Raw genomic sequence first — 17,054 nt, forward strand, 5'->3', positions numbered from 1 at the left:
AGCACATGTGTAAGATCCTCACAAACCCATTTCTTGTATCAGCAAGCACATGCGCTTTTATATTGTTTAGGGAAAAGGCTTAAGTATTCATCATATCAAATTGTGATCGTCTTTCCTTCCCTATTGTGACGTATATCGGAGTGAAACGACCTTTTGAACAATAAAAAAATGTATGCCACTTGATTTTGAAAATTGATTGAATGGTTGTGGTTTGCAATTCCTGTGATCTCATGAGTGACAGGTTTTCACGCCCTTGTGCTAGTAAACATTTAATAAGAGAAAAAAAGAGATGTTGCTTGAAGACGGAGAGGAAGTTATTTTGATTAAATATTATGACAGTAGAAATACATAAAAAATAATGAAGTGCACAGATAAATAATTTAGAATAAATAGTGAAATATATATATATATATATATATATATATATATATATATATATATATATATATATATATATATATAATAATTGTCAATTTCATGGTGACTTTAAAGAACAAAGAAACCAATACACTGATCTGAAGAAAGTACAATGTAACTTTTAAACTCTGAAGAACCTTATTTATTAGGTTTTCTTTTTTGCCATTTTCTCTTTTATTTCCATTAGAATATAACATAGGCATGTAGGAAATATACATATATTATTATTATTAATAAGTTTTTCCTTTTTCAATATATTTTATATGTATGGTAGGCTATGGTATTTATGATAATAGGTTACCCCGTAATACATCACAGTCCTATAGTGCTTTGTACTCTCACTAACTTTATCAGTATCAGATGATTCAGATGCAGTACCACAATCCGCCAGTAAAGATTACACCGCTCTATCGTTCACCTCCTCTGAAATCATTATATTGACTCCGCGTCCAGCGCACTAGATTCCGCGCCGTGTTTTCCGCGGAGCTGACGTGCTGCTCGCAGGCTGGTGGCTGCTCTTCGCTCGGCTGTTGTCCTGATATCACTCCGCTAGCATGGAGGAGGGGAGAGCTTGATTATTGTGATGGTGGCAGCTGCTGTACACATTGGCGACTGTAGGATTTCCTCTCCAGCCATCGGGACTTTTAGAAACTGCACACCTTGTTCGCGCTCGTGGAGGGTTTCGCCGGCTAAACTAATGCAATGCAAGTTCACGAAACAACTCCGGAGCCTGTTCTCAGCAGACGGCAAAACTTTTTTCAAAAGGACAGCACAATAAAACGACGGGCTCGAAGCAGCGGTGCTTATGCGTGATGGTTGCGAGTAACATCCGGATGTTTGATGGGGCTCCAGTAGAGGCGAGAGAGTAACAGACCCGCTCCTCGACGGTCCCGCACTGTTGTCTATTGAATGGTTGACACGGCGATCCTCCCGGAGGAGGAATTTACACTCATTTAAACGCTTATTTCCTCCCAATTTCACTGTATCTGCCTCCCTGGCGAAGCGGACTTCTGCTCCGCTTCGGAGAGGGGAGAGAGAGAGAGTCAGGGGGGCTTGACAAAGTTCTTCCCGAATCACAGATGATGGGGGATTTTGCCAGCCCCGCTGCCGTACCGACCGGCGGCGGTATTTGCATTAATAACAGTAACTTAAACTCTGCCATTAATGCAACCAACAGCAGCACCGGCGGCGGCGGTAACGTGAACATACCGAAGCACAGCACGGTGGTGGAGCGGCTCCGGCAGCGGATCGAGGGCTGCCGGCGGCACCACGTTAACTGCGAGAGCCGCTACCTGCAATCGCACGACGAGCGGCTGGAGCAGGATCGCCGGGAGACGGTGAATCTGCACCAGCGGACTTTAGAGCTGCGGGCCAAGAAATCCAGTAACAGCAAACAGCAGAGCAAGCAACAAGAGCCCGATTCAACCGCGACCATCGAGCAGAGGAACAACACTCTGATCGCGGTGAGTAGGTTACTGTGTGCGTGACTTTTCTTTTATAGGTGCTTACGTTGTTTGGAACGAACACAGTGCTGTTTGGTAGCACTGCTAAACTTTTGCTCTTCTTGCGTCTGTGCTTTTTACACTTGTCGAAACTGAAAACTCCTGCGACGCTGGGACAATCACAACACCTTCAATCCGATTTACGGACTATTTCTCGTGCTTTAGAGCTCCGAGACACTTTGGAGGCGTTTAGATACTTTGCAGAGCAGCCCGTATAAAGTTATGTAGAAGTTGATGATGTCATTTGATCTCCTCCTACTTACTACTTGTAGTTCAGGCGTGTTTAGAAAACATGATGGGAATTGAAAATCAACATCAGCTTGCTAATAATTAAAGTATGCTACGCGAATGTGTATTTACGTTTATTATTACTCAATTAGCATGGTTTAAATGTAAAAATTCAAATTCAACTCCACTAGTTTCAGTTTCTATATAGGGGAGCTGTCTAAAAGAATGCCACTACGGTTGCCTGTTTTTACTTTATTTTCGGAGACATTTCTCTCTATGTGATATCTCAATGCAATATAACCCTTCAGCACGATAATATGGACGATCATTTGACCAAAAAGGAAGGATAGCGATGGTGGGGAAACACACCGCATGAGCATTTAGCCTATATTACACTCCCGGTTCACATGCAGCCACATAAAAGTTAGTGTTAAACATCAGTTTCTTGAACCTCAACCCATTGCGGAGGAGCATCGTGTCGTTGCCTTTTGTGTCAAGGCGGTGAATTTCCCTTTGATATGCTAAGTGACTCTAATTTCGGAGGGTGACACAGGTAGTTCTCAAAGCGTTAATGGCCGGTGTCGTCGACCTCCCCCTGTGCGATGTGGACATTACTGTGTGTGTGAGCCGGTATATAGGCAACAAACGCTTCACATCGAAGCGATTTAAAGAGACCGCAGCCTCATTGCTTCTCTCTTTTCTCCACATAAGCACTGTGCTGCAGCTAGGTGGCTGTATCAAGTCGAGTTTTAGGGTCTTGTGTGCGTTTGGGTTCAGACCCCACACAATGGATGTGTGTCAAAACCTAGCGAGCTGCCTGTTTAGACTGCATTTGTGCTTGCAAGCTTTCTAGGTACAGCCAGTATTCTCTGCAGGCTTAACTAGATAGTCTTAAATAAACTCTTTAGTCTTAATTGATTTGAAATGGATGGATATAAAATGTATTGCTCTGTAATGGCTAACACGATTTGGCCTACATGTTTTTGAGATATTAGCTATGGCTTTGTCATATTCTATACATGCATTATGGAATGTATAGTTATACTTTTTAGGCCTAGTGGATGTCAAAAGGAGGTTTGTTTATGAAGTCAGTTCTCAAGGAAGAAAATGTGTCGTTTGTGTCATGTCTTTGCGAGTTGTTTGTTAATGGCAGTACAGTTTGAAACCAGTGTAAGTGAAATTTTATCTTAACCCTAAGAAGTAAAGGAGTTTGCAACCTTGCAGCCTTCAGTTTTGAGGTTCAGGAATCTGGTAGTATCTCTCATAGGCCTCGTTTGCACCTGGAATTAAGATCTGTCTCGGCTGATCCAATCACAGTGGTCATTTGAAAGATGGTATGTTGTTTACACTTGGTACTAATGCACGTCGTCTTCAACCACTAAAGTCACATTTGTCAAAGCGAGGGTGTCTTGTTGTCGTTACTGCATCATGAGTAATTTAGTTGTTTTTGTCCTTTTTAGTAGTTTTTAAAAACACTTTTATTTAGCTTTATTTCATTTTATTTCCATTTCAGTTTATAGTTGTAGTAATATTAGTTATTCAACTTAATTTATTTGGGTTAGTTGTCAGAGCAACTTTTCTAATTTCTAGTTTTTTTTTAAGTTTCAGTGTTTCATCTAATAATTACATTTTATTTCAATTAATGAAAACCGTTTTAACAGTTTAAGTTTTAGTCAACAATAACAACAATGATCTGTTACTGTGGTTTGCACTTTTCAAAGGAAAGATAGCACAGAAAAGTTAGCACATACACTGAAGGCAGCACCAATAGTCAGACAACTGCAGGATGAATTGCTTCATGTTAATCTTGTGGATTCTTGAGACTTAAGATCTTTCTCTGAAAGTTTGTTGTTCAGTACAAAATCACCTCTGGACCAAATTGCAGTTTTTAAAGTTCACAATAAGTTTCTTCTAGTGTGTCTAATGCATGCCTGTGCACATTTCTATCACGTCTGAAGTCGTGTCCAGCAGCAGTGACTCCAGCTAAAGCAGTGCTTGTGGTATCACATTGTTTTGCAGTGTCTGGGACTAGTGCCCAAGATCTAAATTTAACTCCTGAGTTGGCAGGGTTACATGAGGTTTGTGACGTCAGACACTCCAAGAGCATAGTTACCACTGTGTAACTTTCTCGTCTTCTGTATGTGTTTTCAAGGAGGTCTGCGAGACTGGTAGTGCAGGTACAACTGTGTGCAATGCGTCTCACTGTGCCTGTCTGCACGTTGGCATTTGAGCGGTCAGGAAAAACCACAGTCGTTCATAAAAATCATTTAGTTGCCCGCAGGAGTTGTTTACTTCAAGAACGTAGGATACCTGAAAACTCTGCAGATCAAGTTTCTGATAATGAGTCTTTTTACTCTCCTTTTTACTTTTAAATCTATCCTTTTTTTTGCAAACTTGAAAACCCATACATTATCCGCCTTAATTGAAGTAATTGTCTATTTTAAAAATAATTTTGCAGAAAAAATAGTTCCTCTTTCTGTAATATGAAGGCCATTTGATAATTTAGTAGAACATTTGTGTTCTGTTGTGTTTGATCCATAGAGTACAAATGTTATTTGTTTTTTTTCCCCTCTCATTATAAATGTCTAAGTAATCATAATAGAATAATGTACGTTTTTGGTCATCGTGTTCACTATTAAACTTCACCTCTGCCGATGCTCAGATCAAGCCCAGTTCCATAACTTGATTCAGAAATTGCAGTTCAGTATTGTTGATGCCATTGTGAATTTTTTTTTACACGAACGTGGGCTAGAAGTGAACTGTGTTCACTTGGGCAAGTGAAGGGCAAGATGATAGGTGAAATTTAGTCACAGAGCTGATGTATGCCTTTTCAAAGCCAGACAGCCCCTGATCACTATTAAAGGTGCTCTAAGCGGTGTCACGCGTTTTTTATGCCAAACCTTTTTTTGTCATGTACAGCAAACATCTCCTCACTATCCGTGTAACACACTGTAAAAAAACATGGTTTCTGTAGACACCCCAGGCTCCACAAACGGCAACAAAAACAAACTTGGCTAACCCGCACCACAAAACATAACAAACAGTTCCAGCCAATAACCGACAAGAAGGATTTGGGGGTGGGGTTTGGGGGGGGTTAGTGCGCGGATGAGGAGGAGGGAGGGTCTAGCTAGCCTCCGTTTTGTTTGACAGTGCTTTAAACATGAACAAGAAGTGACGTCACCTAACATCGCTTAGAGCACCTATAACTGTCTTTGTATGAGAATGCATAACAATTTATCAACTTATTTTGGTGTAGGGGTCGACCGATTATCGGCGCCGATATTGAGCATTTTTATGGTTCTCGGTATCGGCCATTTTCAAAACCGATTTGCCGATAAAATAATTTCATTTTGAAATACGCTATATTTGGCTCTGACGCAGCCACCTCTGTCGGAACTCCCTACTCTGTAGACTAGACCAATGCAATGTCCCGCACATCTGATTTGTTGGGAGTCACGAGTCCGGCCAATCAATGCGAAAAGCTGAAGGCACTGAAAGTTTAGCACTCACACCGACAGCACTCGCTGACTGGAACTGCTGCACTGATCACGCATGAGTTGTCTTGTCTCTCAAAGTTAAGGCAGCAGCAATCTTTGCTGAAGTAGCAATAAATTACTACACTGAAGTTGCAAAACACCTCAATATAATAGGGTCCTGTGATGTCCGCGATGCAGAAAACACGAACCGAATCGCGCAATCCAGTCATAAAAACGGAATTTACTGTATAAAGCGGAATGTCACGGAATTTGTCAATTCCTTGATGAATTAATAAAAAGCAGGTCAGTACAAATCAAGTCGAATTTCAAACCGCAAAAAGACTAAAATATAAATCCTGCGTGTCTCTAAATGAATGGTGCAGACGCGTGATTTCATTTACCATACACACACACACACACACAGGAGCACGCGTGACGCTTGCGCTGTTTTCAGCCTCAGCCGCATCATTATATGAGGACATGATTGCATAAACATCATCTCCAGAGCCGCTTAGTCACTTCATGAGCTTTTTAAAGCTTCAACTGAGAAAAGTTATCGTCATATCATAAACACACAGAAACTCAAAGATCTCCATGGCAACCCGTCAAAATAAAAGTTCCCTTTTTCATAGGGCCCTAAACTGCAAATAAATTGAATAAGTTTGATTTAAATTAATTAGAAATGCTTTTTGATTACTAAAATTTAATTTAACCATTAAAATAGAGTCTTTAAGTTTTACAGAATGCTGCTGGGTGCTCCCTGCACATTTTTTTTAGTTATTATTATTATTATTAATAATAATAATAATGTTACTATTAACAGTTCTCAGATTTAAAGATATGTTTAAAATAATTTAAAGAAAGTATTTGTCAAAACTCTTTGTTATTCTTAATTTTGACATTAACTTACATTTTTACAGAAGACATAGGCTATATATCGGTTTTAAAATATCGGTTATCGGTCTACTTGATCTGTAATAATCGGTATCGGCATCGGCCCTGAAAATCACATATCGGTCGACCCCTATTTTGGTGTTCCACAAAAATAGCTACATATGAAAATGACGAGAATGACAAGATGTTTGGATGGATGAAGAATCTATAACTCACTAGTTATCTGTATCTGCTATTTGCTCAATGAGTGATAAAGAGAAACTTACACAAGAGCACTATACGGGAAGTAATATTACTGGAGTCAGTTACTGGAATCCTCACCTATTTTCTGTTAAATTACACAATTTACAGATTTTCTCTTCTGAATACGGTTCAGGTACATCTGTATAGTTTTTGAGTTATTTGTATTATTTATATATTTTTAGGCTGTAGTCTTCTTTATTAAGGATTCTTCTTTATTGGCTTTTGTTTTTATACCTCTACCAAATGCATTGTTGTACTGTTACTGGTGGTACTATAATCTCCCTAATCACACTTCATGCTCTCTGCTGTGTTATCGTTGCAGCGCACACTTTTATGCTGGTATGCATGTACACATGTTCCACTGGAATGTAGAACAAGGTGTATGTCAACACTGCAGCACATAGTCCATGCAGTTCAATCAATATTGCTGCGAGTGTGATTTTTACCATCTCTTTTACACACACACCACAAAAATATTTCACTAGAGATGATATCATATATGGCTTCCTTTGGCGGTATATCCTTTGGGCGTTTTTAATATTGAGGCTTATTAGATCGGCATTCTGCTGTGCATTCACACACAGACATACACATACTGCTGATGCTTGTGCATATGTCCACATGTTCGCTCACACACTCACGCAAGGGCTCAGTGTCAGGAAACCCACCGTTTCTCAGAGAGAACCGAAACGAAGTCCACCTCAGCATCACTGAGCATGAGAGAATACTTTTTCTTTTTTGCACTCGCAACTGGGCTTCTCATGGGATAATCAAACAGACATTATTAGTGAATATGTAACTGTATGGAGGAGAGTCAAACCTCTACAGGCTCAAAGGTTTGATAACTTTTCAAGAAAACTGTTAAAAGCATGCATCATTTATTTTGCCCAAAGCACAATCAATATGTTTTGCAAGAAGTAAGCAGGTTTTCCCCTCCTTCTTTGTTAATGCTGACCTGAATATTTTGAAATGAACATCTGAAACTTTTTAATGTTTGTTTATGTTAGGATTTTTTCAGGTCCCAACATAAAGTAATAAATAAATGAAATAAAATAAAATGGGCTTAGTTATTGTTTTAGTTGTTTTTGATCCATGTAACCTTAATAAATAAGGTTATGACACCAAAAACTACTAGCCTAACTCTAATATTGTTAAAGATAGTCAGTATTTAAAATAAGAACAAATTACAAATAGTATATTATGTGCAAAAATGGGTTAAAATGGCATTACATTCTAACATTGTAACATTACAATCTAAAACAGAAATAATGATTTTATTTTTAAATTCACTAAACTAAAAATTAGAATAAATACAAACAAAAGCACAGACTAATTAACCTACATTTGATTAGGTCTAACCCATTACAATAGTCACTTTACAGTTACTGCTATCATAAAAATACACTTACTTGGTTTAAAATTCTACATTCTTTATCAAATTCTATATTGTTTAATTAACACTTTATTGTTCAACAAAAAATATGTTAGCAATATTTATATTTTAGTCAGAATTATTGCGCTCACATTGCATCCTTCTTATGATGTAACAAGTACATCAGGATTTATGTGAAGTGTTCCCGGTTTCCAGCTGACCTAATCTATGCATCTTAACATTAAATTATGGAAGTCTATAATGTGTTATGTGTATGCTAGGTCAAAGAGATGTGTTTTTAGTCTAGATTTGAACTGACAGAGTGTGTCTGCTTCCCGGACAATGTTAGGAAGACTGTTCCAAAGTTTTGGTGCAAAATAGGAAAAGGATCTACCGCCAGCAGTCGATTTTGATATTCTAGGTATTATCAACTGGCCGGAATTTTGAGATCGCTATAGACGTGACGGACTATAATGCGTTAAGAGCTCACTCAAGTACTGAGGTGCTAAACCATTTAGTGCTTTGTAAGTAATCAGCAATATTTTAAAACGTATACGATGTTTAATAGGGAGCCAATGCAGTGTTGACAGAACCGGGCTAATATGGCCATACTTCCTGGTTCTGGTAAGAACTCTAGCGGCTGCGTTTTGGACCAACTGTAGTTTGTTTATTAAGCATGCAGGGCAACCACCCATTAGAGCATTACGATAATCTAGCCTTGATGTCATCAACGCATGAACTAACTGTTCTGCATTTGTCATTGAGAGCATATGACGTAATTTAGATATATTTTTAAGATGGAAAAATGCAGTTTTACAGATACTAGACACGTGACTTTCAAATGAAAGATTGGTATCAAAGAGCACACCCAGGTTCCTAACCGACGACGAAGACTTCACAGAGCAGCCATCAAGTGTTAGACTGTATTCTAGGTTAGTATGTGAGGAAGTTCTTTGGCTAAGAGGCTAAGGCCTCTCTGTATGCAATCGTGCTCTCTTTCCATGAAATGCGGGGGGGAAAAAACTCACTTTTTCTGGCTGCTCTCTTAAGGGCCTGAGTGTGCTCGTTGTACCACAGCGTTGGACTATTTTCTTCAATCTTCTTTAAGCGTAAAGGAGCAACTGTCTAAAGTGCTGGAAAAGAGAGAGTCAAAAGTTTGTCGCAATATCTAGTTCTTCTAAGCTATGAAACTGATCAGGAATATTATTAATAAAGCGATCTTTAATGGCATAAGTGATATGCATAACATATTTGTAACACGGAGTCAACTTTGCAGCCTTGACTAAATGAAGTAGACACGAGACTTGATAATGATCTGAGATGTCATCGCTCCGCTGTAGAATTTCAACGGCATTAATATTGATTCCATGTGATAATAATAGATCTAGAGTATGATTATGACAATGAGTAGGTCCTGACATGTGTTGTCTAACGCCAATAGAGTTCAGAATGTCTTTAAATTGCAAAATGCATCTTTTTTCTGTTATCTACATGTATATTAAAATCACCAACAATTAGGACTTTATCTGCAGCCAGTACTAACTCTGATAGAAAATCCGCAAATTCTTTGATAAAGTCTGTATGGTACCCTGGTGGTCTGTATACAGTAGCCAGCACAAATCTTAAACGTGATTTATCATTTACACTAGATAGTGTTACATTAAGCACCAACACTTCAAAATAATTATATTTAACTAGACTTCTCAGTAATTCTGAAGATATTACTATAAATTACAGCAACACCTCCCCCTTTGCCTTTCAGACGAGGCTCATGTTTATAACAGTAATCTTGCGGGGTAGACTCATTTAAAGTAATGTACGATTATTTAAAGTAATGTACGATTACGATTAGCATTAGCCAGCACTTTTAAATTTGCTTTGATGTCAGGCGCTCTGGCTCCCGGCAAACATGTGACTATCGTGGCTGGTGTCTCTATTTTCACGTTCCATGTAATAGAATGGCTAGAGCTGCACGATTATCACAAAAATCATAATTGCCGATTATTCCCTTGAAATTGTAATTTCGATTATTAGTTACGATTATCACAATTTACATTGAGTATATATAGGCGTATTATAATACATGTTTACACAAAAATTGTTAACACACACACAAGTACTGTCCCCCTTTACTTAACATACCCATCAATTGTAAGAATGACTAATAGTAAAGACTACTAATAGATAAACATTAGGACTATGCTAAAGCAATTAAATAGCAGTCCGAAACTAGTTTTTGTTAATACAATGTTGATATGAGCCACCACAGTCATTTAATAATATAAAAAATAACACAGTGAAAATAAAGTGGCATTTTGGGGTTATGGAAACGACAGTTACAATGGTGAATACTAGGGCTGTGCCATATCATACCGTCCACGATAATACCGGTATACATTTTTACATGATAAAAAAAGTGTCATATCGCGATATCAATGATATAGCGACGCGATGACGTATGGCGCATTTACGTTCCCTAGCACGCACAACAACAACACCTGTCTGAGCGCGAGAGCAGCCTGTCAGCCTCCGATGACGATTTAGCAATTTCACAAACAGCTTGAGTGTTCACCGGGGCTGCCGACGCGCGTTTTCTCTCGCGCGCGTTTAGGAGTCGGGACATGACTGAATGGTCTCTTGCACAATCGGGCCATCAGTGCATCGTAACTAAAGTTTATAATTTTCAAGTCTTCTTAATTCTTATCAGTTTAAACATTCAAGCGGTTTTAAACTATCCAGTAAGCTGCTCGCGCACTCTCTGAGAGAGTTGCACTGCCTGCATACATAGAGTACAGCTCGCGAGAAACTTAAGTTATTTTTCACGGATTATATCGCTTTAATGGGGGGAAAAACGCAAAATTGTGTAAAACTTCCGGTCTTGGTAAGTATACTCATAAACACAGTCTGTTATGTATAAAACGCATGTGACAGTCTGACAGACAGTATAATGAAAACACCAATGGATCCGTGCACTAGCTGTAAAAGTGAAAGCAGCCATAGGCTATGCGTCTGTCATTAATGTTGTCGTCAAAACAACAAAAGATAGCTTTAATTGTAATGAATGAGAATTATTAGCCTATGTATTTAATTTAATCAGGAAACAGAACTAAAAGACTATGTGTTATTTTACATTTGATTACTTTATTATGTTTCTGTATTTCTGAATACTAGTGTTAGACCTACACACATTTAACATTTAATTCAAAGATTGAAATCAAGCTTGTGTTGAGTAAACTCTTAACAACCAAATTACCACATTGTAAAAACGCAATGAGTGAGCAAACATTTAGGCGAGATAAACATTAGAAAATTTTCAACAACAACAAAAAAAATGTCTATATCGTCATAAATATCATCATCGCAAATATTCTTGAAATATCGTAATATAATTTTTAGGCTATATCGCCCACCCCTAGTGAATACACAATACTAACAAGAACTGTTAATGAAAGAGCTCCTGGTGAATAGAATGAAAATCATACCTGCGTGCAAATCCTTCTCAGTTAACAAGTGATTTATTGGTATTTTACTTTTATTTCGTGACTTACTAATTTACATTGTAACGACGTTGCTCGTAGTTTCTTTTGCACTTTATACAGTGAAGCGATACACATCGCGCGGCGCCGCATTTGCGCGTGCAATTGAAGAGTGCGCGCTAATAGCACAGTAAAACGGCTGACAGGACAGTAAAGTCCATTTTTCTGAGGTGAAAGTCTTTTTATTTTAGCGTACACTTACGTCACTGCCTGGTATGTCATATTGTGCTGGGTTTTATGAAGTAGTCGTGATTCGCCTCTCATAACATAATTATGCTCTAAACACACAAACGCAGAGTGGATTTTCTTTTGTAATCGCGGCTTTGAACGATTACGTAATCGTGGCATCCGTAATCGCGATTAGAAATTCGATTAATTGTGCAGCCCTAAGAATGGCCAATAACTAGGGCACTTTCAACAGGATTCTCAGTAGGTGTTTCAGTGAGAGGGGAGAACCTGTTTAATGTTGTTATCGGAACGGATGAGCAGTGTTTTGACCCGCGACTACAGCGTCTCACGGTCACCCAGTTGCCGTGCTGCACGGGCTCTACAGCCGGAACCGAACAATATACAGAGTTCACTTAGCTAGTCGGATCCAAAGCAGTATCTAAAGCCCTTGCAGTCTTACTATCCTCGATTAAAGTTTGGACGTGTGTCTCTAGTTATGAAATCTTCTCCGTCAGCCAGACTGTCTCTCTGCATTTATCACGTGTAAATCCTTCAATGCTGACAGAGAATGCTATACTATACATGTGACATGAAGTTCAAGTGACAATAACAGGAGAAGACATTACTCACCGTGTTGACTGATTCTACTTACCTTAGTTGCTTGATAGACTCGTAAAAGGCGCGAGAGAAAAAGAAAAAAAAGACAGTAAGCACGGATGGCAGGTTAACAGGCTAGCGAGATACTAGCGTGTTGTGCTAGCCATAATGATTTGGATAAAAGCTAGTGATGTCAGATTAATGTGATAGGCAATATGAGACAACATCTAATATATATTGGTGAATAAGTTAAATTTAGCTAATTAGAACAGTAAGGAATGATAGTAAATAGAGATTCAAACAGATAACTATACAGAGCTTCCAAATGCAGACCAGCAGCAAGGCAGACAGGAGCAATCGATCAAACAGGAGCCTATAACCACAACACATATAACTGAGTCGCGGTGCTCTGGGCATGCGCTTTGGATGTGTGTTGCTGCGCACACAAAATGTCAAAACGTATCACATATCACGCGAATACCAATCTGAGAGACACGTTTGAATATTTAAATAGGCGAGGCTTAAAAACACGCAAATGATCAATTTCCGTGAAGATGCAGGACTTGCCTGATTGGGCAAGTGACACTTCCGTCAACTGGCCCAAGTGTCTTTCACGCTGGCCCCGGGCCATCGGGCAGGCCTTATTGTCAAGCCCTGCTTTGTCATTTGCACCAAGATATTGAAGAGACAAGCTTTGCCACTGACTCTACACTTTTTTCTGTTGGAGCAATAATATTAGAAGCTTAGTTTTGTGTCAAAATGTAACATGCTTAAGCATTGCAAAACAGAATTATGAATTGAAAATTCAGACACTTAAGTTATACCTAATGACAAGAGACTTTATTTTATTTTACGTTGAAAGGCACTAAGCGTCTAATAAACAGAGTAATAAAAATTGAGTTCATTATTATATAATATTATTAACAATCATTATGTAATGCGCAAAAGATCAGTAGTTCAGAAGTGGGAATGTGTGAAACATGATTTTCTACAAAAAAAGATGCATTACAAGGTTTTCCGGTGGGATTTTGTACAGGTTCATAAGTTTTAAAATCAGGTGTTAGAAGTCTCTCGCTCCAGCGCAACCAAGCCATTTTTCACATCTGCAACACCCTGGTGTTTGGTCAGCGCTAATATTAGACTTATTGCCATTACTTCCCGATTATTGTGACTTTTGTACAGTGCAACGACAGCGTAAACATTCACAATTACTATTGGATTCTCATGCTCTGCATGAGTATTGGCAGTTTACCCAAAAATAAAAATTCTGTCATCTACTCACCCTCAAGTTGTTCAAACCTGTATAAATTTCTTTCTTATGCTGAACACAAAAGAAGATATTTTGAAGAATATGGGTAACTAAACAGTTGATGGACCCCATTGACTGAGTATGGAAAATAATACTATGGAAGTCAAATGTTTGGTTACCGTCATTCTTCAGAATATCTTTTTTGTGTTCAGCAGAAGAAAGAAATTCATTAAGGTTTAGAACAACTTAAGAGTGAGTAAATGACAAAATATTAATTTTCATTATCCCTTTAAGGAAGGTCTGAGCAGCACTGTTGTAGCTACGTAACATCAATGTCATCATTTCAGCACTTCAGATGCATAGACTGATCCAGAAACAGTGAAGTCTCCTGTAAGGCTTGTTCTAGGAAAACAAGTGATTCATGGCCCATTTGATCATCTTCTCACCATCTCTCTTGAACATCTCATGTGACTGTCGTCTTTCATATTGAGACTTTGAGTACTGATGACACATCATCTGTTCAGTGTCCATTCTTTGAGCAACTATAAGGCCAAGTGACGTTGGAATTTTTATTTTTTTTGGTCGGTGTTATAGACAAATGGAACAAAGGCTGAAGAAGATACTTCTTGTTTAAAGACCCTATTTGCTCAGACTGATTGCCATTTCCTGCAAAAAAGATAATATTTTTACTAAATGTGAAGTTTAATAGTCGATCTTTGAAGAGAATATATAAAGCCAAATTACCTGTGGAGCATCTAATCGGGATTGTGTGTGTGTGTTTGTTTGAAGACAAACTCTAAACTGCTTCATTATTGATTAGAAAGATGCCTGGAAGTCAGTCTCTGCCTTTGCCTTTCTTTCATACCATATGAGAGAGCCAGTTAAATATAGATGAGTGTCAACACACACACACACACACACACACACACACACACACACACACACACACACACACACACACACACACACACACACACACACAGGCAGCTCCTCCGTGGCAAGGTTTCCCACTGCTTTGGCCTTGAGTCACGCAGAAACTGGTGCAGAGACACAACACACATGTTCAAGGCACACAAATAGATCCTTGTCCTCATTGTCTGTGGAGTTGACCAGGGCCAAACACTCATCAGGAGTCATCGATGATGGCGAACACAGCCTTGATCTTTCACTCCGAATGCTATGATACTGACACTACTGGATTTGCATTAAAGGAACCACCTTTTTTGGTGATTTTTAATTGGTACGCTGTTTTTAAGATGGGAAAAGGATGCTGGGTAAAGAAACTTATACAGTAATTAACTGCTGAACATGCTTCTCTTCCCAGCCAAAAAAGGCCAACTTTTGACTGGAAATACTCACCCACGAAAGGCATATGTACTCTTTATAAACACATTTTTTTAATGTCTCTGGCATTTACATGAGAACACTAAATTTACCACATGCTAATCTGTGTCCAGTCTCTACACGCACTGTACTGCTGTCTGCTGTCATAATCCCAGTGTTAGAATCCGGTCTTGTGTCATTGGTCAAAAGCCACCTTATAACACCCTTGCTGTGATGCTGTCACTCACTTTATCCATGTTACGCTTAAGGACTGAGGTTGAGAACAATCACATATAGAATATTCTTTACTTTGCTTTGGCTATTAAGTTTCCTTAATTGCCAAAGACATTATCATTTGATCATTTGGCCGTATCATTTGACTAGTTTCACGACGACTCTTTGTCTAGCAAAAATTATGTTAAAATTTGTATGTTTCTGAGAATTGGTTTAAACCATCAAACTATTTAATCCAGTCAAACCTTTTGAATCTATTTAGCAACAATGGTTATTTGGTTGTCCTTATAAAGCAAAAACCTTAAATATATATACACTACTGTTCAAAAGTTTGCTGGTCGTTAAGATTTGTTTTACTTAAGGCCTGTTCGCACCAAGGATGATAGAAATATAACAATAAAAATCATCCACACCAACAATGGTACAGAGAGACGATATAATTGGAATCACTTTCAAAATGATTGTTTTTTTCTAGCTGATGAACAATAATAACATTGAGAGCCAATCAGAATCCATTCTTCTTTGGAGAGCTTGAGCATTTAAAGTTACAGACTACATAAATGCAGTGTGTGCCTTTTATAAACAATGTTATTGACTTATTGTGCATTAGTGCGTTGACGCTAATATAGTTATGCTCACAAAGGCTGTTGCATTTATTGGTTTAAAAATACAGTAAAGACAGTATTATTCTGAAATGCTATTGCAATTTAAAATGGCTGTTTTCAAGTTTGATATATTTTAAAATGTAATTTATTCTAGTCTTCAGTGACAGGATATTTCAGAAATCATTCTAATATGCTGATTTTGTGCACAAACAGTTGACAAGTTCAAAAGCTGCATTAATTTGAAATAGAAATCTTTTGTAATAATAAATGTCTACTTAATGCATCCTTGATTAATAAAAGTATTAATTTCTTCAACAACAAAAAAATTACATGTAAACTGTAGGCTATTGTAAGAACCATTTGCACTTTAATTCTGCATGCACCGTATAAGATGAGCAAAGCAGCATCAACCCTCTTAAAATGAACTTTTGCACTGACAGGATTATCAGTCATAGGCGATCTACACAAAATGAGCTTAGTTCTTGTCTTAGCATTTCACTTCTGCTTAGATCGGATAAACAAGCTTTTACATGCAGGACACAACAAAAACAGTTTTGATGTAGTAGCCATATTGCTTGATTCAGTCCGTGTAATTTTTTTAAAAAATTACATTTGATTAGGAACTTTGACCTATCTTTGGTCCCGTATTGGTAATTTTTCATTATTCCTATAATAAGAGAACACGTAATGTGTATGTTCTGTTACAAAATGGACATTTGTTTCTTAACTCGTTTCCTTCCTCTTGGGCCTCTTCCTCATTTTAGCAACCTGAATCAGAAACCGAGTACAATAGGTCTGTCTGCACCATTACAGTAACTCTTACACTGCAGCTTGTGATTTAACATAAGTACGTCGCAACAACAAACAGGTTTTATTTAAAAATGCAAATGGAGACTTCCTTGAAAATTTTTTAGTAATGTCACAAAAAACAAATTTTGAATCCACTGAATCAAAGAATTATTTCACAGAAATGATCCAAACGTACTAACTCTAACGCCTTTGGCATATGTTATAGGCTAATTGTAATGTATGACGAATCCAAAGCCCTTACAAGTTAATAAACACAATTCACACATGTGGCGTGGATGTTTTTTGGAAGATGCGTTTGAAAGTGTTTGTTTCTCAGAAACGTAATGGACCTTTGATTGACTCCAGTCCTCCCTTAGGCCACCTCGGCCTAATTATCGAATAATTGTAGATGTACGTTTGC

General features: G+C 38.1%; 1 protein-coding gene across 1 annotated transcript in view; it reads left to right on the forward strand.

Moving 5' to 3' along the window:
• The first annotated feature begins 899 nt into the window (after positions 1-899).
• The window catches only part of maml3 (mastermind-like transcriptional coactivator 3), a 125,362-nt gene continuing 109,207 nt past the window's right edge, over positions 900-17,054 (forward strand). The window contains exon 1 of the mRNA XM_077246587.1: positions 900-1,880. Within this exon, the coding sequence (XP_077102702.1) occupies positions 1,497-1,880 (384 nt within the window). The 5' untranslated portion in view covers positions 900-1,496. The remainder of the gene's footprint in view (positions 1,881-17,054) is intronic.

The sequence above is a fragment of the Siphateles boraxobius genome, unplaced genomic scaffold (assembly GCF_051911475.1).
Source record: "Siphateles boraxobius isolate OS27281-9 unplaced genomic scaffold, OSU_SipBor_1 29, whole genome shotgun sequence".
NCBI classification, from domain to species: domain Eukaryota; kingdom Metazoa; phylum Chordata; class Actinopteri; order Cypriniformes; family Leuciscidae; genus Siphateles; species Siphateles boraxobius.